The sequence below is a fragment of the Myotis daubentonii genome, chromosome 5 (assembly GCF_963259705.1).
Source record: "Myotis daubentonii chromosome 5, mMyoDau2.1, whole genome shotgun sequence".
Lineage (NCBI taxonomy): Eukaryota > Metazoa > Chordata > Mammalia > Chiroptera > Vespertilionidae > Myotis > Myotis daubentonii.
Window position 1 is genome coordinate 69,428,220 of NC_081844.1, and position 25,611 is coordinate 69,453,830.

At 40.6% G+C, this 25,611-nt stretch overlaps 1 protein-coding gene across 2 annotated transcripts in view; it reads right to left on the reverse strand.

Annotated features, from left to right (window-relative positions):
* Positions 1 to 10,966, reverse strand: part of INTU (inturned planar cell polarity protein) — a 61,535-nt gene extending 50,569 nt beyond the window's left edge. For both annotated transcript variants that reach the window (XM_059698082.1, XM_059698081.1), the window contains exons 1-2: positions 10,746 to 10,966; positions 2,647 to 3,185 (exon numbers count right to left, since the gene is read on the reverse strand). In XM_059698082.1, the coding sequence (XP_059554065.1) occupies positions 2,647 to 3,185; positions 10,746 to 10,891 (685 nt within the window). In that variant the 5' untranslated portion in view covers positions 10,892 to 10,966. The remainder of the gene's footprint in view (positions 1 to 2,646; positions 3,186 to 10,745) is intronic.
* Between the last annotated feature and the right edge of the window lie 14,645 nt (positions 10,967 to 25,611).

Consider the following 25,611-nt stretch of genomic DNA (forward strand, 5'->3'; position numbering starts at 1 on the left):
GAACTTGTAAACTAAAATAAACTTCCAACTTCAGTTCAACCTGGGGAAGAAAAAAGCAACATTCCCCCCCGCCCCATTTTTTAAAACAGGAGACAAATGTACTATATCAAATTATTTATAGCTGCAGTGATTTTTTTTTTAAAGAAAAGGAACAATGAATAATATCAGAGTATTGATGCAAAAGAAACCCACTTCTGGACCATTCTATCCAGGTGTTCTGTTGTCCATAAGATGATCAGAACACCTAAATGGTGACCCCATTTAAAACTTGTTCCTTTAAACTCAGACTCCACTGGAAAATGTCCCAAATAACTTTCCCCCCCAAATCCTAATGGATACAGTTCTGCAGCTGAGTGTTTTAGGGAGTGTCACCTGAAAGCATCACACTTAAGAAACCTCTAAAAGTGGGAGACATGTATCATCATAAAATATACGAGAATAAATTTTAGAGCAAGTGTAGTAAAATCTTTTTAAATGTTTAGTAGAAAAATTTCTTTCTATAAGAAAGTGTTACATCTACTTCTTATTCTCCCAGATACTTGTTTTCCTCAAGTTTTTCCGAGCACTTCCGTGAAGGGACTCAGGCTTCCTGGACCTCACAGCACTGGCAGCCTGAGCTGGGAATTGCACCGCGGCCTCCTTGTTCAGAGATGGGGGCTTAACCACTTAGCAGCACTGGCTGGACTTCCATTCGCTCTGGTCTGGGGGTGGGGGTTGGCTATAGGAGTCCAGGAGCTACCAGCTGACTGTCAAACTTGAAGAAAAACCCAGGAATAGAAATCTAAAAAATAAAGTGCAAGTCCTTGGCAGAAGGAACAGCAAAATGGCACCTAAAAAGGCAGCAAAACTTCCAAGACCCCAGCAAAGAAGAATCAGAATAGAGATCTGCTGTCTTGAAAGGAAAGAAGGAAGCCATCAGTCTCACTGTGCTAACCAAGCACGTCAGTCAAAGGAGGGTCCTTCTCCTGTTAGACGAAGGCAGCTACGCCAGCAAGCTCCATCACCCGGGCAGTTTTCAAGATCCTCCGTTCTGTGGGTTACCTCACAGTTCAACCACAGACCGCAGCGTGAAGGGAACTATGACAAATTTCCATCACAGAAGCTCTTTGTGGGATTAGCAAACCCCCTATGACATTGAAATAGTCTGTTCTTTATTCCTAAAATACATAACTTTAAAAACATAGAACATAACCATAACAAAAACTTTTGAAAAAAGCAGAGAAAACAATCACCCATACTGTCCCTACACTAACCCAACACTATTAGCACTTGTTGTATTTACACTGACTTCTAATTATTCTCCCTGTACATTTTATTTTTACATAGTGACCTCTGTGCTGCAGAACAAATCACCCAAAGACTCGGTAGCTTAAAGCAACAATCACGTTTAACTATGTGCGTACTGACTTATTGTGGTCGTCACTTTGCAATATATACCAATGTCGAATCATTATGATCCCACCTTTTAAGTAAATCACATAGGACCACATAAGCTGTAGTCACAGGCCCACCCAGATTCAGAGGGCTGGGCGGGGAGAGACACACAGACTATAACTCTCTGTGGGACACGGATCAGCATGACATTGTAAGAAGAGAATGTGGGGATCTGGTTGCAACCCTCTGTAACACACACTTGGTACAGGTGCCCTTCCTACTCGGGTCCTCCTTGCAAACCCCTTTCATGGCACTGACCACACTGTGTGAAACTGTCGGCCTATTTCTGGCCCATCTCTTCCACGACAGTATGAGCTCCATGAGAGGAGCATTTGGACCATTAATCTTTGTGGTCCTGGCACCTAGCAGATGCCCAAATAATTATTTGTCAAGTCAGATTTAGACATGATAAAAATATGTTTTTAAATGTTTTTAAAGTATCAATAAAAGCTCCTTTATTTAAATCTCTTAGGCTAGATCAACTTAAGACTGCCAGCTTCTAGCATTGTTAATACCGTTAAGTTTTACTAATAACATATTCTCATCTGTGTCTAATTTATTTATAAGTAATAAAATTACTACTAACTCAAACATTATCTACAACAGCTTAAAATGTATCACTAACACAAAATGCTCATCTTAGTATATATTCAGAAAAACGTGTGGGTTTAATTTTTCCCCCCTCCAAATTGGTGGGATGTTTTATGGCAAGCACCCTTAAAGGGAAATTTATGTACACCACCACTGCTGTTAAACATGCCAAATGAAACAGTTAAAACCATTCCAAGATCTCAGTGCATTCAAAGGCAAACATACAATTTTACAGTTCTTTTATTCATAAAATTATATATTTTTGTATAATGTTATTGGACGTGTCATTCAACCCTAAATTATCCCTGTGCAATCAACTTATTTTCTTTTACTTTTCAGTAAATATAACCAAGATGACCAAGTTATATCATTCAAAACTCAGAAATTAGTTAAGCTGTCCCCTGGCCTAAGCAAGGCACACAAACATCTTCCAGGCACTAAAGCGTTTATTTTCAGCACACCGTGCCTGGCTTAACAATTTCACTACTGTCCCAAATATCGTCAGGGAGTCCTTAATCTGTTAAGACCCTGGCTATAATTCTGTTTTGATCGTGTTCCTCATTGGCATCTTTAATACCGTGTCTCAGCAAACAAGCCCTGATGTTTAGCCACAGCACTTACCAATTAACACCTGACCACTCTTCATGGCTGATCCTCCTGGCAGCAGGCCATGGACCACCAGCCTCTCCCCACCGGCCTGCTTCCCGGTTCTTCTCCAGCTCCACTTGGTCTGATGGATGATCCCAACTAGCACTTCCAGAAGCTTGAGCTGCTCTTTGGCTTTGGTGACTGTTAGCTTTTTGGGGTTTACATAGACAGTCACATCTTTGTACCTCTGCTGAACAATGACTCCTGTTTTCTGATTGGACTGATGCTTTAGAATGGAGACCGGCCCACTCTCATTGCTCTTTTTTTTATTATGGCGCTTGGGTAAAAGTCTTCTGCTTCTTAAAATTTTGGTAAACCGCTTGAGTTTGGGTTCATACTTTTTTCCTTCTTTGTAATCATCCTCTTCAATAATAATCTCATTTTCACTGAACCTGACATGATTCACAACAGGTGTCTCAGGAAGGAGGCTTTCTTCTTCGCCCTCACTCAGTTCCAAATAAAATAGCTCTCCATTTTTCTGCACACTGTCCAGCCATTCAGGCTCAAGGTCACTATGAAAAAAAAACAGATAGTATAGATAGCAGCCAAACATAAGAAAAAGTTATGCCTGTCTAGCACAGGGGTGCGGGTAGGGCAGGGAAATGGGAGATAGAAAAGTTATTTCATTATTAGAATCTCATTATTTCTAGTAAGTGAATACGAAGGGTTTTTTTTTTGGAGGATGCTTTTTGTAGAGCCTTGAAGAACAGGGGATGGAGGAGAAATCCAAAAGATATAGCGATTGAAAAGAAAACAAATAAAAAATGAGATGGCCGCCTTCTAGAATCTGAGTTTGTGTTTTTTAAAAAAAGAAATTAAGTTCAGCCCCCGTGTGGTTATTGTTCACATTAGACAATAATTTACATTACTAGTTGATCATGCATTGTATCCACAGATGTAAGCCATTTGGAAATTGTACATAAAAATATCCTATTTGCATAGAAATTTTTCAGCATGGCTGTTATGTTAAAATGAAAGCTAAAGACCAGTATTAATAGATGTTATTTATAGAGTAAATTTTCAAAACAGAAACATTCACTTCACCATGAATAAAAATCGTTGCTGAAAACCATTTATAATCATAGTTAATAATGATCACTTCTATAGCCTATAATTTCTGTAAAATCCCTTTTTATGAAAAACTGTAGTAGGAAAAGTAAACCACATATTACATAGTTCATCATGTGATTGTAAAAGAACTTTTAACTGGGAAGCAAACCATTGAAAGAAACAAAACTATTGCTATTAAAAATGACTAAAAAACAAAAAATACTTACCTTAAGGTAACACAATTACAAACTCTGCCCTATTCAATGTTGAACGTTTACCTTTCCAACTGCGATTCTTTAAAGCAAAACTGGTTCCAGTGGAAAAACTAACTAGTGGAGAGAGTCTTTTTAGAAACATGAGCTGTAAAATCCTGGCATGAAAGGGTATAATTTGTGTCCTAATCATTCCATCAGATAGAAGACAGTTTGGTTTTCTGCAGTATTAGCAACTCTCATTCTTTTTACTTAAAAATCTCTTTTTAAATACTATGAAAATCAATTAAAAAATACACTATTCTGTTTGTTGTTCAACTCTGAAACTAACGACTGCCTTGGTCTGTGGGTGGTAATTAATACAGAATTTTTAACTGTATATGAAGAGGGGAAAAAGGCATAACTAGCCCCAAATATCAAAACTAGTATTTCATTGGCATTTGTTGGTTCCCAGTATGTGCTATCATTTTAGGCCATTAGCACCCACCACTTACTGCAGGTTATTAATCATATATTTGCTGTTCCAACCATCTCTACCTGTACCCACAGAAATCAGTATTTCACAACCCCAGTCCTTCTCTGAAGGGAGAATATAAATTTACATTTAAAATGTAAATACCATGATTATACACAATCACTTATGAAGCTACACTATCAATTTAAACAATGAATGAATTTGTTTTATAATCTCAAATCTCACCCTTTAATTTGGCATATTATTTATATTAGAGATATATGACCCAAAAGAAACATTTCTACCTTCTTAAATGTGAAGACAGTTTTATCTTAATCTCTAAAATCTAAATGTGAAACCACTTTTAATTATGATTTTAAGAGCCATGCAGGTGGGGGTGTGGGGGGGCTTCCATGAGTGGTATTCAATTGTAAAGCAAATAAACGGTTCCAGGCACTGCAGCAAAATCTAGAACTAAAATGAAGGAAACAGCATTTCCCTCCTTTATCTAGTGGGGAAGAGGAGCTTAGAGAGAATTCATGAAAATACACATGCTATGTACTACAGAGGAGTCATCAAACTTAGCCAAAGGTTGAGACTGTGGTCAGGGGAATCTTCCTGGTGGATGAATCTCCAGAAGTGAGTTTTGAAAGAATAAGTGACCAGGAAGGGGAGCCTGGGGCGCTGAAGGGGAAGAAAAGAGATTTCCAAAGAGAAGGAATAGCATAAGCAAAAGCCTTGAGCGAGAGTCTCCATGGCCTGTGTGGATAGTCAAAGCTAGGCTGTGGTGGCCAGAGTTTAATTTGTGAGATGGGGAGTGACAGGAGTAGTTAAGTGCTAATTTTTTGAGGCCTTTGGACCACGTGAAAGGTCTTGGATTTTGTAGTGTAGGGCATTGGTAAGTTTACCTTTACATGTCAGATATCCTTGGATACGTCTACTTTGACAAGAAAACAAAAGAAGGATTTGAGGTGGACTCAAGAGATGAAACCAGGTAGAGGGCTTTTTCCATCATCCAGGCAGAGATGATAATGAAGGCAACAGTAGAAAAAATGGAAATAGGAAAAACATTTAAGAAAAGCTTGAAAATCACCAGGACTATGAGATTGATTAGATGAGCGGATGACAGAGAGGAAATGATGAATGTTGACTAGATTTCTAGTTGGTGTCTATACTTTCATGCATCCTTTTATTTTTATTTTTAAATATATATTTTCATTGATTTCAGAGAGGAAGGGAGAAAGAGAGAGAGATAGAAACATCAATGATGAGAGAGAATCATTGATCGACTGCCCCTGCACACCCAACACTGGGGGTGGAACCCACGACCCAGGCATGTGCCTTGACCTGGAATCAAACCATGACCTCCTGGTTCATAGGTCGATGCTCAACCACTGAGCCTCAGATGCATAGTTTTATGTATACACTAGAGGCCCAATGCACGAAATTCGTGCAAGGGGCTGGGCCCTCGCAGCCTCAGCTTCATCCAGAAGGTAGTCTGGAAGGATGTCTGGTCTAATTAGCATATTATGCTTTTATTATTATAGATATGCATAGACTCATTCTACACAAATGGGGACATAATTACCATACACATCATCTTCCCTTCTTACCGTTCACTGACATAAACAATGTTAAAAATCTATGTTCTTATATAAAAACACATAGGGTTATTTTGTTATTGTTTTTAAAAAGTGGAGCCCAGCCAGTATGGGTCAGTGGTTGAGCATTGACTTATGAACCAAGAGCTTACCGGTTCGATTCTGGTCAGGGCACATGCCCGGGTTGCAGGCTCCCCAGCGGGGGGGTGTACAGGAGGCAGCCAATCAATAATTCTCTCTCATCATTGATGTTTCTCTCTCTCTCTCCCTCTTTCTTCCTCTCTGAAATCAATAAAAATATATCTAAAAATAAATAAAAAGTGGAATCTATATACCTGTGTGTGTGTGTGTGTGTGTATATATTTTTTTTCATTTATCACTTAACAATTTAGAAACCCTTAATGGCTGCATTAATTGTCCAATTAGAGATGTAACACATTTGGTTATTCACCTACTGATAAGCTTTGTGTTCAGTTCCCTCCCCCCAACAATACAGTAACCATCTTTATGCGCATATACAGATCTTTACCCAAAAGAAAAGACCAATTCCCATGTCCAACAACAATGAATACAATCCATTTTCTTAACCTTTAGATGAAAAAAAAACACACTTCACTTTAAGACAGTGGTTCTCAACCTTCTGGCCCTTTAAATACAGTTCCTCACGTTGTGACCCAACCATAAAATTATTTTCGTTGCTACTTCATAACTGTAATGTTGCTACTGTTATGAATCGTAATGTAAATATCTGATATGCAGGATGGTCTTAGGCGACCCCTGTGAAAGGGTCGTTCGACTGCCAAAGGGATTGCGACCCACAGGTTGAGAACCGCTGCTTTAAGAGGAAGAAGAAATTTTTAAAAAATTATAAGAAGGGAGATAAGCGAGACAAAAAAAAAAAAAAAAAAAAGACAGGACATGAACTTAAGAGACTGCAAAAGAAGGTACTGCATAAAGTGAAAACAAAATTAACCGAGAAGACACAGAGACCTTGGATCTTTGTGTAGCTACTCCCCATTCCAGGAGATGGACTTAATGCCATGCTTCCAAAGACCAGTGTGTGGAAAGTGGAAAACAGTAACCACAGCAAAGAAACCTGGCTGGCATGACCTTAACTAAGAGGTGCAGGCTATGAGAAACAAGGAAGGACTGAGAACTGTCACAGAACACCGGGCACTAAGGAGACTTCCTGTCTAAATGCAACACGATATCTTGGATTAAATCCTGGGACAGAAAAAGGACATAGTAGAGGAATGGTGAAATCTGAAAAAAATCTGGAGTTTACTTAATAGTTAGGTACCAATATTAATTTCTTATGTGCTGAATAATGTGCCGCAGCTGTGCAAGATGTTATCCACTCGGGGGACCCACTGAAGGATATACAGGAACTCTGTACTATCTTTGCAGCTTCGCTGTAAATCTAAACTTACTCCAAAATAAAAGGTTTACTTTTAAACAGGAATTAAAACTAGCAGTTTTAATTCAGATTTTTGTAATACGCGGGTCACATATAGACAACAACATGGATAAGTCTCAAAATAATTATGCCAAGTAAAAGAAGACAAAAAAAAAATAATGGTCCATACTGTCTGATTCAATTCTTATAGAACTCTAGAAAAGACAAACTCATCTCTAAATGACAAAAAGAAGGTAAGTGGTTGTAAGGGGTGGGGGGACCTGAGTAGTCTTAGGGAAGCACATGGGTAAACTTTTTGTTGTTGTTTTAATCCTTACTTGAGGCAATTTTTTCCATTGATTTTCAGAGAGAGAGAGAGAGAAGAAGGGAGAGAGGGAGGGGAGGAGAGAAAGAAACATCAATTGTGAGAGAGAACATCGATTGTTGCCTTCCGTACGAACCCCCAACTGGCGATCAACCTGAAACCTAGGTATGTGCCCTGATCGGGAATCGAACTGGAAACCTTTCAGTATACGGGATGATGCTCCAACCAACTGAGCCACACAGGCCAGGGCTCCAGTCATTCTTATTTTCACTGGAAGTTCCTCAGCTTTTTATAGCTCAATTATTTTTAAAAAGCATCCCAGTTTCTCTGTCAGTCAAGCCTTTCAACCTAACAATACAAAAAGTCACCTTGAAAAATCAAAGATCTAAGTCATAAAATTGTTAACTTTGGCCAAAATGAACTAACAAATGTTGCTTAATTAGTTGGATAATTGTAAACCAAAGCAAAGAATTGTGGCATTGCAAGTAAATGTATGATTTCTGTTATTTCAATACTGAAACTAGGCACTGGTTTCCTCAACCCAACCTACCCACCAATATTACCTCAGAAGCTTCTCGAGGGACTTCCAATGTGCCAGGTTAAGATATACTGCAATAATCTAAAATTTTCCTCTTATACAATGTCTTAAACAAATCTACTAAAAGTATGTCACCAAAAAGTACCCAAATTAAACTCATTTTGTATTGACAATCTCATGCAGTTCAAACTGGTTTTAAGTTACAAAGCATGTATGAAATAATGATAATTTCCAGAAAGAATCCTATATAATAAAAGCCTAATATGCTAAGTGTCCAGTCAACCATTCAACCAATCAAAGTATAATATGCTAATGATATGTTAAGGCTGCTCAACTGCTCGCTATGCTGTGCACTACCACCAGGGGACAGACGCTCCGACCGATAGGTTAACTTGCTGCTGGGGTCCGGCTGATCAGGACTGGGCGAGACAGGCTGGACACGCCCTGGAGCCCTCCTGCAGTCCCTCCCTGGCTGGCCAACCTCCCGTGTCCCTCCCCATCCCGATCGTGCACTGGTGGTGTCCCTCGGCCTGGCCTGCACCTTTTTGCAATCCGGGACCCCTTGGGGGATGTCAGAGAACCAGTTTTGGCCCAATCCCACAGGCCAGGCTGAGGGAGCCCACTAGTGCACAAATTCATGCACCAGGCCTCTAGTATGCAAATAATTAACTAATTAGAACCCCGAAAGTTCAGGATATTTTATGTGAATCAATAAGCAGCATAACTGCCTTAAAACCTTCATGCAGGCAATGAAAGACAATATTAGGTTCACCCCTATTCCTTTGATCAAAAAGTTGTCCTGTCCAAGTTGGGAAAGCCACTACTTGCTTTGGTGACTCTGCAGCTTAGGGAGGTAAATAGCTAATGTCACATGGAAGGAATAAAACTGCCAATCTGGTCAGGTCAACAAATCAACTCTCACATCCTACACACCAAGACTGGGCAGCCACAAAGTTTGAACCTTGCTTGGACTCAAAATATAGACCAGCAAGACATTTTACAATATAAGGATTTACTGTCCTTTTATGATTAGGAGAATAAAGACACTGGAACATGGGAGTGACCACTGAATGATTGCTATAGAATTTTTAAAAAAATTAAAATATAACACATGTATTCTGAATTGTGAAATGCTTTGCAGTGGTTCTCAACCTTACTAATGCTGCAACCCCTTAATACAGTTCCTCATGTTGTGGTGACCCCCAACCATAAAATTATTTTCGTTGCACCTTCATAACTGTAATTTTGCTACTGTTATAAATCGTAATGTAAATATCTGATATGCAGGATGTATTTTCATTGTTCGTGACCCACAGGTTGAGAACCGCTGCAAAGTTTAAAGTAACGATTTTTCCTAACTAGGTCCTCAGATTGTTTGTTTCATAGGAAACAGATTAACTCATTTATCTTCATTCCACCAAAATCAGGGTGCCCCATTTGAAATAAGGTCTCCTAAATTACTACACTGACAATTCACAGTTGTATAGTTATAAACAAGTTACAGATTCTCTCTAGGCTAAAATGCAGACAAACCAAGACTTTGAGGTTTCACACTGTCTGTGGTTTCCATAGCAAGACCAAATGGGCTCTGTATAATCCATATTTCCTTCCAGCAGCCTTGATTGATAACCATAAATTTTCTCATTATTTTTAAATGACCACAGCAGAAGATTATGCAAAATATGTGATATTCTTAAAATTGTTCAAGCCTTGAAGAATGTAATCTGTCCTCATTAAGCCTATATAGTATATTAAGCAGCCATAAGTGATGGTTTTCTCCATGCTTCTAAAGACAATGATAAAAGTGTTTTACATACCTGTAGGTGAAAATAATTGTCACTCCTAAATACATATTAAATACTAGTAACTGTTATTCCTAAATACATATAAAATATCACCCTAAAACTGACCATACATGGCAGTCCATTAGGACATCAATTTTCACCGGTGTGCCTCAAAAATGTTAAAAACATATCACTGACTATTTAGTCAAAGGCACTGACTGCTTTTCCCTTCCAGTGGTTCTCAACCTTCTGGCCCTTTAAATACAGTTCCTCATGTTGTGACGCAACCATAAAATTATTTTTGTTGCTTCATAACTGTAATGTTGCTACTGTTATGAATCGTAATGTAAATATCTGATATGCAGGATGGTCTTAGGCGACCCCTGTGAAAGGGTCCTTCTTTGGCGGTCGGGACACAGAAGTTGAGAACCGCTGCGACTGTCAAATAAAAAAATGACAACAGCCAACACAACAATAGCCATCCAGTGTGAATGAATCAGAATTATACCTATTTTTTTGTCAGATTGGCAAAAAAAATTTTTTTTGGAGTGCCACAGAATTTTAGTAATTGGCTGAGATGAAAACTGTTGAAAGCCGCTGCTAAAGCAGGTAACTCAATCCCAACCAGTCAACACTCTGCAGTCCCCCAGCCCACGTGCACACTCTAGGCAGGGAAGGGATGGGTTTAATTGTCCCTCTTCCAGAACCTTACTCGTAATCGCTACTCGCAGACGAATAGGAACTTGAGTCGCTGGCCCTATCTTCACGATAACAATCCTCTTCTTCTTTTGGCGAAGAGGGGTCTCCAGGGAGCCCTACCGGGCTCTGACACGAACCGCACAGAGCCGAAGTCGCCATCAGGAAGGATGCTGCAGCCGAGAGCAGAGTAATTCAAATCCCGCAGCCAGCGCGCACCAGGGCCGCCATGTTGCCTCCGCGAGAGACGCGGCAGAGGCCACGTGACCTCCAATCCTCGGCTGCCATTGGTGGGAGCTCGGGTTGCCAGGGAGACGGGGAAGCTTCTCCGGGAGAACTACGTAGACTGAGAGGAGCCAATGAGCTGAAACTTGTGGGAGGGCGTGTCGGAGGACTGGAGTAGCTAAAACTTCCCCGCGCCAGGCTCTGCTGAGCGCACTGCTGCGAATCTGATTCACTTACTAAGACAGGTGGAGAGCCACTCGGTACCCCCACCCCATTTCTTCCAGTTTGCCCTTTGTTTCTGCGCCGGAGCTTCAGAGACGCTCAGCCTGCGTTTCCCTTGAGGTAAAGGAAACTGCCTTCTGCCTCAGGGCCTGTGCATCTAATCAGGGAACGGAAGCAAAGCAATACCCTCCAGGTGCTCATGTAAATATGCACCTTTGGTATTCTTATTGTTTCGCATTTGCAAATATTTTTACAGTTTTCTCAAGCAGATGTTGTAGACCGGTGCTTCACATCAAGGAGAAATGACTAGGTGTGTTTTTTTGTTTAATTTTTCCTCTTATACAAGGCTGAGCTGAAGCAAGAATTGCAACATAAAAGAATAAGTTTTAAGAAATGTTCTTTCACACTAGATATGTTTGAGGTATGTCAACTTCCTTGGCTAATTTATTTCTATATGTTAGTTTAATAGACAAAATGTCCCCCCACACCCAAAGATACCAGTTACCTTGATTTTTTACAAAAGAAATAAGTAGCAAGCATTTCAAATTCTTATTTAAAATTTCAGGGCATGGTATTAGCTAGTCACGTTTCTAACTTTATATGTCATATTTGTACTAACTAAATTAATATTTAGCAACTTTAGGTGTATTGGAGAAGATGAAGAAAGGAGAAGAGTAAGATGCCATTTTCAGGGCCTTTCTAAACATACTATTTTTGTCTGTTTCATAATTAGCAATTGCAGGAAGACTTTTTAAGAAAAGAGTTAGATTGGGATATATTTTCATTTTCTATTTTCCACTTTTCAAATGACCAGTCATCTCCTGAGGCCCAAAAATGTTTAGTTTAATAAATATGAGACTTAAAGTTCTTATTTCCATAGATTATCATCTCCACTAGGCAAACAATACAATTCTGACATAAAATACACCAGATAAGAACATAATTAAATATTTAGTGTCTTTAGTAGGTTCAAGAGCTCATTCCCTAGGAGTAATAGAAGCTAGCATTAAGAAGTGAATGAAAACAGGGCCAAAGGTCATATCCATTAACTTTCTTAAAACGTTCTTAGAAACTAATTATTATTGCCTTACTTGTGTACATGGAAATAATAATTCATGAACTATGTGGTAATACTGACAACCACGGCCATTTTGAAAATCATGAATGAATAACTTGATGGGTCAGCAAATTAGCATTTTACAAACTGAGATTTACAATGTGGAATTTAAAAAATCTGGGATAGAGTCATAACATGTAAAAATATCATTTTGGCAATCCGATGTCTATAGAACTGCATTATGATCAGAAATTCTCATTTGCCTATATAAAAATTGAATTACCTGTAAAAATGTTTAAGATCATGCATTCTCCATTTGAATAATAACAGAATACAGATGAGAATCCAGGAGTAAACCAAAAAGTAACTAAAGTAGATGGCACAAAGGTCAAGCCCCAAGCCCTTCATTTACTCCTATGTATACTTATTTGATATTTTCATTTACAAATTATAATAAATTCAGTGAAATTTCTGCTGTCAGATATCAGTAGCTGCCAACCAGAAGGAAGGGAGGCCTCCTTCAAACAGGAATACAACAGTAGCAGAAATTGTTGATGGCTGGCAATCTGCCAATGAAAAGGAAAGTTAAAAACCAAAGCAGCACAAGAATTTTTTTAAAAAAGTCATAGCTGATAAATGAGTGCCAAGTGCCCTCAGTAGCACCTAAAAAAAAAAAAAAAAGTCACTGCATTGTGGAACCTTACAGTAATTTGATAACAACTGTGAAAATGTTTGCCAATCTGTTAAGTGCCCTGCATTCCCCAGTCAGAGGAGCCAGGTTCTTATCCTGATTCTGGTACTAAACCAATGGACATGGACAGTTTCCTCACCTGAAGACAGCGAAAAGAATCCACACCTACTATGCAGCATTGCTAAGAACCAAATGAGACACCCCTTGGAATCTCATGCCTTACATGTATGCTACATGTTATATATTTTAAAAGTTTTCATTCTATTTATTTTAATTTTTACTTTTCGAGTTTAAAAGGATATTTTATTCATCAGAAATATTGCCTAGTGGGGTACACTTTTACCCCGAGAGTTCCGGATATTTGAGATATCTTAAATATGCACATTATGCTGTTGACCAAAGTATGACATTTAGGTTCATCAGACATTTTCAGAGGCTCAGCTCTAGCTCACTTTCCCTGCTAGCTTAGGCATCAGAATACACCAGCACTGAAGCCTGGACCAGCACCATTCTTTAGCCAGTAGACTTTGGGCAAAGTCCTTTAGCTGAATTTTCTTTTTTTTTTTTTGGTTTGTTTTGTTAATCCTCACCCAAGGATATTTTCCCAGTGATTTTTAGAGAGAGTGGAAGGGAGAGGGAGAGATAGGGAAAAACATTGATGTGAAAGAGACACATTAATTGGTTGCCTCCTGCATGCACCCTGACCAGGGTCAAGGAACATGCAACCAAGGTACATGCCCTTGACCTGGGATCGAACCCGAGACCCTTCAGTCACTTGGGCTGACGCTCTATCCACTGAGCCAAACCAGCTAGGGCCCTTAACTGAATTTTCTTAGAGCCTTTAGGAATAGCTATCTTTTTGTGCTTTGTTTTAATATTTTAGAACAGTTGTTAAAATAATCCCTTATTTCCACAGGACTTTAATTTTTTTAGAGCACTTATATATCATCAGAAATTCAACCTACCAGCCTGTAAGGTGGATATTCTCTGTTCATATTACTGAAAGAAATGGAAAATATAGACAAATTAAATATCTTGCCAAGTCACACAACTAGTTTGAAATATGATTCCAAGGGAATGATTAAATTGCAATAGCCTTGTGCACACTTTTTAAAATCTTTGCAAAATACTGAGTGCTATTTGGGTACTTCTTATAATCAATATGACATATATGTTAATTTACATAAGTAAAAGCAACTGAGAAGTGCAATTTTCCTTGACTCAGACAACGTATATCTAATTTTTTATCAAAAGGCAGGATAGCTGAACATGTTTTTGCCAAGCTACTGTTATTTTAGTATTGACATATTTTGAAGCTAACACCACATGCAACTTTACTTCAATTTTGGTTTGGCTGAAGTATCTTCTTCAAAAGCACAGCAGTTTAATCCTTTACATTTTAAAAACGGTATTTGTAACAGAAAATACACAAGTAATGAAAAAGTAAACACTCAGAAGACATCCTTCAAATAAGATGTAAAAATCAAGTAAAATAGTCTGCTAGTTTTTCTTGTCTATACATTTATTTATGCCTCAAGGCTGCTGGTCTCTTCAATGCAATTCCCAACATTTTGTGGATATTCTTTTAAGGGATGTTTTAAAGGAAAAACATTTGTAAAACTGATCTGAAAAAAAAAAACATAGGCCATGCACTGGACTAGACAATGAGAACTATAGTGAATAGATGAATATGGCTTAGAGGTTATCTAATATCTCTAAATTCTATTATGTTTATATTTATATACAACAAGCAAAACATATTTGAACTTGTGTGAAAATATAGCTTCATTAAATGAAAGAGAAATGTTTGTTGTATCAAAAATTTTAACAGTGCTTGAAAACATTAAATAATGTAAAGAACCACTGATAAAAATAATGCATTGCAAAAAAGTTTTCATGTACTGTTAAAAATAAAGCACTGCTAGCTATGGTACCAACAAACACATTTATGATTTCCGATTCCATGGGTTCCTATAGCATGTGGGAGCAGTTATTTGTAAATCAGATAAAGTAACTTCATTTACTGAGCAGGTTTATTTCAGAAACACTCCACTCCTTCTGAAATAATCATCTCAGTCTTGATTACTGCCGTTTAAACATATTGTTTTGCCCTGGTTCATTCAGACAGGTTTGTGCCTTGGATCTAAAACACTGTAGCGTTAATCAGTTCAGAATTTTTTTGGCCCTTGACATTGAAAAAATGAAGAAATTATGTTACAGGAAGGTTTAAAGCTTCTAAAACAAACAGCCTTCCCTGCTTTATCAAAGTCACACTGTGCATGAGTTGCTAGTTAATACTTAGGGGGAGTATTTCTGGACTGTAATTTTATCAAATGCAGGGGAAACGGTCTTTGGGGATTTAGCAGAATCCTCTTTTAGCTGCCCACTTGATAATATTTTATTATATATGGCAGGGGTTCTCAGGGAGAGGGAGGAAGGAAACCAACTGTGGAAAATTGTGGGTTTCAGAAGACAGCTTTTAAATATAAGGGCCCCAATTCCTTCCTTGCACAATGTCTTTCTTTTTTACTCACTCTTCCTACAGTACAGGGTTTCTACAGCTCATATGGTTTTGTATAAAGACTTAAAAGGGTCACTTGAAACGTTTACAGATGAGAGAACTCACATAAACCTCCCCCTGACAGTTACTAAGCGCCACTTACTCTTTTCTCGCCACAAATGTATTCAAGAGATACTTTCGCTACATTTCTACAAGAGTTTTCCCCATATGATGTCTTAATAGGGCCAGCCTTTGCTAGGGTTAAAGCAGCATTAACTTCCTTGGCACTTCATCCCTCCTCTCAATCTTAAAATGGAAAGAGAATTTGCTTACCATGTGGATTCGTATTTCTTTCTTTTCTATAAACTCATCACCGTTACCATGGGGTTTAATATGCCGGTCTATTTTGCATAAAGTATAAGCTTGGACAGTAAATTAATACGCTAGCAGTCTGTGGAGAGTTGGGGTTCTCATCCCTCTGGAACTCCTGATTTCTTTTGTGTAGTTATGTGTGTGGACGCGTGTGTGCCTGTGTGGTATGTGGTGGTGGTGGTGATTGGGGGGAGGGGGGGGAGGAGGTCAGGGGGCGGTGAGGATGTTAAATTTAGATTTCTTTAAAAGTGGCTCGTTCTAACTCCAGTCAAACTCCAAACAAAACTCTTGCCTAGTTCTTTTTTGCCTGGAGAACGTCTAGAGGTGTCTAAAGAACAGCTTTGCTTAATCATTTCTTTCGCTTCTTTGGGAAGTGGTGTTATTCGGAGGGGGTGGTTACGCTGGGGCCAGCCTCCCCACAGGCAGCCTGGGAGGACCTGGAGGAACGGATTCTGGGATGTGAGTGCGGGTCCCACCCCTCTCCCCGCAGCAGGGGGCATCCCCAGGAGACTTGTGTGAGAGCCTGGGGAACGCGGCCCCTCCCGTGCCCAGCCCGGGGACGCAGGGCGGCCGGCACTGACCTGTGCAGGAGGACGCGCTGCACTGAGTCCAGGTCCTCCAGGCTCCGGGGCGCGGGTTTGGGGACGCTGGACCTGCCCACCTGAAACATGCCCGCCGGACACGCGCTGCCTCTGCCAAGGCGCACAGCAGGTCCCGGGAGGAAGGCGAGGGCGCACCCAGCTCTCAGCCCTGCCCGGGCGCAGCTTGGTCTGCCCCGGGAAACCGGGAGCTGAAGGAAAAGCCGGTCAGCTTCAGAAGCGCAGACAACCGGGGACTGAAGGGCAGCGCTGTGCTTCTCCTCAGCTGTCTTGGTAACCCACACGGTGACCCACACGGTAACCCACACGGAGGAGCCTGGAGCCCGATGGGCGCGCGGCCACGCCGACGCCGGAGCCCGGGGGCAGGTGGGCACTCTGTTGGGTCCTTCCTCTTTACTGTCCAACCGCTTGGGAAGGACCTCGCACCAGTGGCCCCGCTACCCAGAGCTGCTCTTTCTCGCCACCTAGTGCTGGCCCAGGGACACCCGTGTCCAGGCACCGCCCCCAGCAAAGGAAGCTCCCACCTGCAGCCTGGAGGGAGGGCCACCGAGGTCGAAGGGGCTGGCGCCAATGAAGACTGGAAAGTGAGTGGGAAAGAGAGGCAAGTTAGGCATTGGTTCTTGGTGGGAGTTTCAATTCTGCATAAAAGACACCCTATCCATCCATCCAGGTAAACATTTTGATTACCTACTATGTGCCAGGCTGAGGACTAGTCTTTGTGGATGAAAGGATGAGAAAAAGTGGTCGCTGACCTGTCTCTGTGGACCCCACGTTCTCTTCTGCGGATCTATTTGCTTTTAAAATACGCTTGACCCTGTACAAGATAGTATAGGAGAAAATCAGGATGACTTTGAGTGTGATAATGACTTCATAAATACAACACCAAACGGACGATTCCTGAAAAACAAATTGATAAATTGTACTTAATTAAAATAAAAAACTTGTGCTGTGCAAAAAGTTTCAGCCAAGATAATAAGAAGCCTGGCCAGTTTGGCTCAGTGGTTGAGCGTGGGCCTATGAATCAGGAGATTCCGGTTGGATTTCCAGTCAGGGCACATGTCCTGGGCTGATCCCCAGGAGGGAGGCATGCAGGAGGCAACCAATCATTAATTCTCTCTCATCATTGATGTTTCTCTCTCTCCTTCTCTCTTCCTCTCTGAAATCAATAAAAATATATTTTAAAAAATAATACGAAGATACAACACGGGCTAGTGTCTTATTTCTATCCTCCAGACAATACATACATAGGATATCTAGATTTTTTAAGTTACAGAAATATCTTGATCTGGTCTTTACTCTTTTAAGGAGATTAGCTTTCTTTAGTTTTACAATAGGCAGAACAGGCTTCTCTATTTCATTTACACCTCATCAGTTGGGGGGGGGCAGGTCTTGTAGCTTAAAGATTGAAATTACGATCAATTATCAGGAGAGGTTTTACTTGTTGAGTAGATGCTCATTTATGAAGAATTTGAGAATCCACCATTGCACTAGAAAATGGAACAAAACTCTTTGACCACAAAAGACACCAGAAGGATGGTCCCCTGGCAGAGGCAGGATGGAGTGAGAGGCAGGTGAGGAGGAGGCTGAGTAGAATAACGAACAACAGGGCTTTGGGTACACATCAGCCTATGGAATGTAGGCAGTGAAGAAGTGTGTACCCTCTGGAATCATGATTGAATTCTGGTCATATTGTGTTCCTTCTGCTGATAATCTATGCTCTTCCATATACTGAGCGGGCGTAATGAGAAGCTTACTGGTATAACAACTTAGCATTTCTGACTTTTTTTTCTAATTTATTTAACAAGTATTTAAATGATTACTCTTAAATGCATATCACTGTACTATCATTTAGAAAGGATTTTAAAGGCCCTCTATCACTTGGTTCCAGTTCCATCTTCCTAAAGAGTGAAGGCATCTTATGTGAAGCTCAGCCTCCCACAGGGCCAGGGGTCCTGGTCACTTTCTCAGGAATTGGCTCTTCGCTCTGACCAGCTGGGCTCTGCCCTGTCTCAGGGTGTTCCCAATGTCTTTCCACTGGAACAGAGCAGGAACATCTATGTCTCCACTATCCGATGTCCTATCCACACACCCTTGCCATTTCCCACTGAACCCCCATTCAGGTTTCATTTTCAACCTAAACATTTTAATAAACGTGTGCAGCGACAACAACGATAGGTGGATAAAGCTGGATTTTCTGGATACAAATCCCTTCTGTGTGCCAATCCTTAGAACAAAACAAGCAAGAAGGGCTCTTTCTTCCACCTACTCCTCTCTCTAGGGCCTGGCATGTACCCCCCATCTTCAGGATCTAGGGATCAGTCAAGTGGCATAGAGACCACGAATGACACCCCTACCTTCTTGAGTTGGAAGATACAACTCAGGCTTAGAATACAGGGCTGTGCTTTAAACGTGTTCTTCTGTGTGTTTGTGTGAACTGCTGACTGCAACACCCTCACTCTACCCTAAAGGGCATCACACTGATGAAGGTGAGGTTAGCCGTAAGAATGTGTGAGAACCTGTGTGGGAAGTGGGAACAGCAGAGAAGTGCTACAAAGCCCCTGTGCCTTTGATAAGTACCTTTTAGTCTGCCATGGTACAAATATAAGTTCTGACATGGTGAAGTGGTAAAAATAAGGATGTTGTGTCCACATAGCTGAAAATGAAGGAAATGAGACAAAACCTAAGAGGAAAAACCTAAAAGGAAATAAGGTAATGGCTACACAGAAAGTCAGTAGTTTTCATATCTGGCTCATGTTTATGTTGTGAGGACATATATGAATAAGGACACACAGATACAATACATACTTTTTTATATTCAAAGAGCCTTTCATGAAATTTCCCAATGCTATCATGGGATCAGGTAAAGAGGGTAGACAATTTAAAAGGTGTGAAAAGCCCTGGTCGATGTAGTTAAGTGGTTAGAGCATTGGCCTGTGCACCCGATGGTCGAGGGTTTGATTCCCAGTCAAGGGCATGTATCTGGATTGCAGGTTTCATCCTTGGCTCCAGTCGAGTTGAGTACTGGAGGCAACCAATATCTCTCTCTCTCTCTCTCTCTCTCTCTCTCTCTCTCTCTCTCTCTGTTTTCTTAAGTAGGGTATGGTATTTAGACACCAGGATCTGGGTATTGGGAGACAATTCTCCATGGTTCTCTCATGTTTCGGTACATCTTGTGAGTGACGCAGTAACTGCCCTTTGTGCTGAACTGTTTGCTCAAGGACGTTTGGGTAGTGAACAGCCTTAGAAAATACAGATACTGTCTCCCTTCAGAGAAAAGGACAGGTTTGTGTACTGTCCAGTATATCAAAGATAATGTCTCCCTTTGGGGGCAAATCTAAGACGGCCCTCCCATTCTACAAGAAGCTGATTTTCCCTGGGTGCAGGGTCCTGTAACAAAACCCATTGTTTGCCCAGACATCACCTGGCCCTCTTCACGTTGCCCTGTGGGGCTGGGGCAGGAGCTGGCACAAAGGCTGATACTCTGGCAACTGCTATCACTGAGAGTAATAAAGTCCTTTGTTGCTGATCCATGAGTTCCTTGTGTTCTGCTAGCATTCATGAAACTATGTCAAGCGAGCTTATTAGGTTGCAGTGAGGATAAAATCTCAGACCCTGTACAGCTGTTGACACGGGAGTAGGTGTGTTCACTGCTACCAGTGTGCTCTTGCTTCTATGCCTCTCTATGGGAAAACAACCCTGGGAAATACATATATATATATATATATATATATATATATATATATATATATATATATATATATATTTTTAAAAGAATGAGTCAATGTACTAATACCTCTTATTCCAAAGAAGTGCCATAAGGTTCTTCCTCTCATTCTCCTAATCCATTTTTATATCTCTCTTCTCCACAGAGAGAACCTCAGTTCCCAAAATATCAAAATACTCACTCCTGTGCTCTCTCCTACAATTCATATAAAGATTAGAATTATCACGCCAAGTCCGCTACCAAAGCCAAATCTTCTAAGCAGTTCTTTTTGTTCTTAGAGTATGTCATACAAAGGGTACAGCCAGACTACTGTAGTACTTTAAAGATACTTCAATTCTCCTTTCCTGTGATTATGTTATCAATTCAATAGGTTGTTTCTTTTGTTTATATTAAAATTCAACTTCAGTGCTACATGATACTTAATTGTGTGCATGTTCAGTAGTTTACTCAACCAGGCTCCTATGGATGGGCATTTCCATTATTCCTTATATTTTGCTATGACCAGTATTGCCACATTGAGTAAACTTCTGTTTTGTTTGTTGGTTTGCTTTTTGGAGATATATCTGTATGGTAAATCCCTAGAAGTGAGAATGCTGGAACAAAGAATACATGCATATACAGTTTTGGGAGATATTGATAATCCCACCCAATGGATTGTACCATTGTGTACTACCACCTGGAGAGTGTGAGAAAGTCTGTATCTCCATAGCTTCATGTGTGTATTGAAAAGCTCCTGAATTTTTCACCAATATGAAAGGTTAAAAATATCAAAAGTATTTTGCATTTCTCTTATTAGAAGTGAAATTATGTGTTTTTTAATGTTTATTTTTTGTTTTGTTTTGTTTTGTTATTTTGTTTTTAAATTGTCTGCTCCTGTCTTTCTATTTTTCTATTTGGGGTTTTGGTCTCTTTTCTGTCCCTCTTAATTTTTTAAAAACTTTTTTTCCCTTACAGTTTTATCAGTGTATAATCAACATATAATAAATGGCACCCGTTTAAGATATACCATTTGTTGAGCTTTAGCATATGTACATGTTGAAGTCTCCTCATTCCACCTGTAATCCACCCCTTTCTTCTCCCTCACTGCCATCCCTAGTTTCCTCCTTTCTGTCCACAGATTTATACCCGGTTTATTCCCAGGATTCCTCCACTCTGCTGGTGGGGACATAAGCTATTCCCAGTGCTGCATAAACTCTGAAGATTGTTTCATCTGCTCCTTTCCTGTGGTTCTTTCTCTGGCCTCCACAGGTTTCCTCACATGCATGTTGTTATCAGTACTTAGCTGAAAATTCCAGGGAATCCTCTCCAGTCTCTGGAGTTCTCTAGCTGCTCAGCCTTCTCCTCTGCTTTTACCTCCCCCCCGCCCCCACCCCCACCCCCCGTCTCTGCCCCACCTCAACCTCCCCAAATTCTAACTCTGTCTCCTCAACTCAGTGGAGTCAGCCTGGCTTTGTTTGGATCCCTTTTCTTTGCTGTGGCCTGGAAACTCCCTTCAGGCAGTAAACTGGGGCCATCAAAGACATGACTTCATTTGTTTTGCTTCTCTTGAGGCTCATGCCCTGTGCTGCTTGTGGTCCAGTGTCTGACAACCATCTTGCATGTGTTTTGTCTGGTTTTTCAGTTGTTTGAGATAGGAGAGAAAGCTGTATCTGCTATTCTGTTATAGCTGTGGTCCCCATCATGGGGACTTTTCCCTTTTATGATTTTTTTTAACATATTAGGGAGATCAGCTCTTTATATAGAACATCTGTTCAAATATTTCCTCCTGCTTTGTCACTTATCCTTTAACTTGTTTATGATGTCTGCTTTTCTTCATGCAAAAAGCTTTTTCTTTTTATGCAGATTAATTTCATGCTTTCTTTTGTGGCACCTGGGTTTCAGGTCATTTTTTTGGAAAGCACACTCAGATGACAAAGGAATTTATCTACTTCTTGTGTGGTTTCTTTGTTTCTTTTTGATTTAATCTTTTATCCACTCAAAGTTTATCCTGGTGTATGGTGAGAAGGGCGGATCTAATTTTATCTTCTTCCAAATGGCTATGCAGGACACCATTTATTTAAAATCTCATTCTTCCCTAGTGCTTTGAGATGCCACCTTTGTTGCAGTAACAAAGTAACTTCCCTATGCACTTGTGTCTGTTTCTGGGACTTCTGGTCTGTTCCACTGTTGTACCTGTCACTGGCACTATGCGCTGTCCCTTCCAGAGCTTTCGACTGTATTTCAGCTTCTGCTCTCCTTATTGCGCTTGCTTTTCAGTGTCCTGGCTTATTTTAACACGATTATTTATTTATTTTACAAAACAAAAAAATTGTCGTTTGGTCTATCAGAGCCTGAGTCTGGAAACACCCATGGAGAATCACCCTACGGGGCTGGGCACCAACCGATACAATAGTCTGTGCATCAGAAGAGCTGGCTGTATGTACAGGGTTAGAAATATTCACAGCTCAGAGTAAAAGGAGGAAATATAAAGGCGGCCCAAAGGGGAGTGTAGGCCTCTTGGCTTGATGTTTCTCCAGGTGTATAGGTGTAAACACCGCCCCCCTGCAATCCCCCCCCCCCTCCGCCCCAAGTGAGGGGCAGTGGGCAGGTGTCCTGACAAGGGAGCATTTCTGAAAGGAGTCACTCACACACGTTTGTGTCTGTCCACAATGCCAGGTTTATTAGGGGGAACCTCCTCAATAAGCCAATAGAGACTGACACAGGTTACACACAGAGAGCGGAGGCTTCCGTGATAGAAGCAGAGTGAGCATGTGGTGTGGAGTCTTGGGCACTGGCAGATCCATAGGTGGTGAGGCAGCGGTCTCCATCCAGGCGGCCGCAGTGGCGACACCTGTCGGGTGGAGTGGAAGTTCCGCAGGGCTCCCAGCGTGACTTAAGCTGACCGTTTCCTAGGCTGGTTATCACATCCTTTCAAGTTTAAACTCATCCTTTCATGTTTAAATCATTCTGGACTTATAGTTCCCATAGCTCTTGGATAAAATTCAAATGTCCTAATTCAGTCAAAAGATCCTCCACATTCTGATTTTCACAAATATCTCCAATCTTTTATTTTTTCCCCCCTTCTCCCAGGACCTCATACTTAGCTATGTGAAAATGTTTTGACCTTTGAGAATTTGACCTAATTTGACCCTCTGCCCTTTTTTTTTTTTAATTTCTTATATATATTTTATTGATTTTTCACAGAGAGGAAGGAAGAGAGATAGAGAGCTAGAAACATCGATGAGAGAGAAACATCAACCAGCTGCCTCCTGCACATCTCCCACTGGGGATGTGCCCGCAACCCAGGTACATGCCCTTGACCGGAATCGAACCCGGGACCTTTCAGTCCGCAGGCCGACGCTCTATCCACTGAGCCAAACCGGTTTCGGCGACCCTCTGCCCTTTGAAATTAAAAAAAAATTTTTTTTTCAATTAGAGTTGATGTTTAATATTATATTAGTTTCAGGTGCACAACAAGGTGATTAGACATTTATATCACAAGGTGATTACTCCCTGGCCTTTTTAAAAAGCTGTTTCTTCACCTTAAACACCCTGCCTTTTGTTTTTCACCTTATTCTCTCCTACCGAGGAGTATCAGCTTAACTTTCTTTGGGAAGGTCTTCTCTTTCTCCTAGATTAGGTCAGCTGCCAGGTCTTTCTGCTGTGTACTCCCATAGTTCTGTATTCCCTTAATGACATTAGCCTTTATTATAATTGCTTGCTTCGTTGTATGCGTTCTGATCTCTCAAGCTCCAAAGGCACTGTTCGCAGTATTCATTCCTCTCTCTTCAGCATATAGCACGCTCTCTGTAACTGTTTTGTAAATGGATGAAAGGATAAATAGGTACACAAACTATTCCATTAAATACAGCTGTCTCTCGGTATCTGCGGGAGATTGGTTCTCACACACACACACACACACACACACGCACGCACGCACGCACGCACGCACACACGCACACAAATGTGGGGTTGCCCAAGTCCCTAATGTAAATGGCATATTATTTGTATAATTCCTACGTACATCATCTCTAGATTACTTATAACACCCAATACAATGTAAATGCTGTGTAAATAGTTGTTATACTGTGTTGTTGCATAATGACAAGAAATGAAAGTCTACATGTTCAGTGAAGACGCAAGCAACCATCAGTAGGCCAGTAGGCCTGACTGCTTGCTATAGGTCAGTGGCAGGTGAGGTTTGTGTTTTTTCTGCCCTCCCCCCCGCCCCCATTTCTGATTCGTAGTCCGTGGAATCCCCGCAGGCGGAAGCGGGGACGCGAACCCGAGGACACGGAGGGCTGACTGTGTGTTCCTTCAAAGGTATGTCAACCGTGACATTAAAAAAAATCTTTTTTGATACAAAAACTTACTTATTTGCATCTGTATCCGTCTCCCTGCAATGAGAATGAAAGAATTCCGAGGCATAGACTCAATAGTGCCTCCGGGCTGTCCCAGTTTACTTGTAAAAAGCACGGCTCGTTATAAAGTTTAACTTCCAGTAATCCTCTAGCTCCTTTTGAGAACTGGCATAGAAAAGTTGTTAAAATGTTACACTTTATCTTTAAAACCTAAAACTCCTTTTAAAAGCAGTATCTTTCCTATAGGATAAAGCAGAAGGTTTGTGGAGCAAATGAGAGGTTTGGGAGGGCATTTCCCGAGTTGTTGATTTGTGTAAGGATTTACTGTGAGGTTTAAAGGGGTCTCTTAACTCTTTCCTTTGAAAGGAAGCATACGTTTAAGAAGGTATTATTTACAATTTTATGTTAGAGATTTAACAGTATTTTTAGTCTTGGGCTTTTATTTTATTAATATTGCAGTTTGATTTAGTCCATGGTCTTTGGGGGGAAAATATCAGGTTTACAATGGTGACAAATACGGTGTGAAAGCTCTCAAATGATTTTAAAAAGAAGACTTAAGAGCTATGAAGTAATTAGCCTACGCCTGTATTAAATTAAGAAAAAAACATTCTCTTTCACTGTTTTAAAAAGCAAAAGAGCTCCACCTGGTGTTGAACAAAACTGAATAAATTTATTTGCTGAGTGAGACTTGTGCATCTTCTAAAAATTGTCATTCAGAAGGCTTTTGCCAGTGTTCTATTCTACTCATACTACTGCTATTGATACTGTTCCCAAACTATGTGAAATTCGTTCTTTTATGAACGAATGCGTTTCTGACAAAAACAGGCCTTCCCTTTAAATGTTTTAAAGGGTTTTAGAAAGTCTCTCTCTGCAGTGGAGCAGTAAGAAGCCTCCTCACAGACCCTGGTCCCCAGCCGCTGTGTTTTAAATCCATCCACTCCTTGGTTTTTTAGGCAGGCCACACCCCCCATTGGCTGTTACCCCCAGTGAGGGAGACAGACCAGGACCGGGGAGACATATGGGACTGCTTTGTTGGCCCACTTGGGCTCCAGGCCTGCCCCAAGGGTTTTTGATTGTGCAGCAGTATGGATCTGTCTGTTCAATCGTCTCTCAACCTCTCATTCTCTCGAATTAGATTTGTATGCAGTCTGA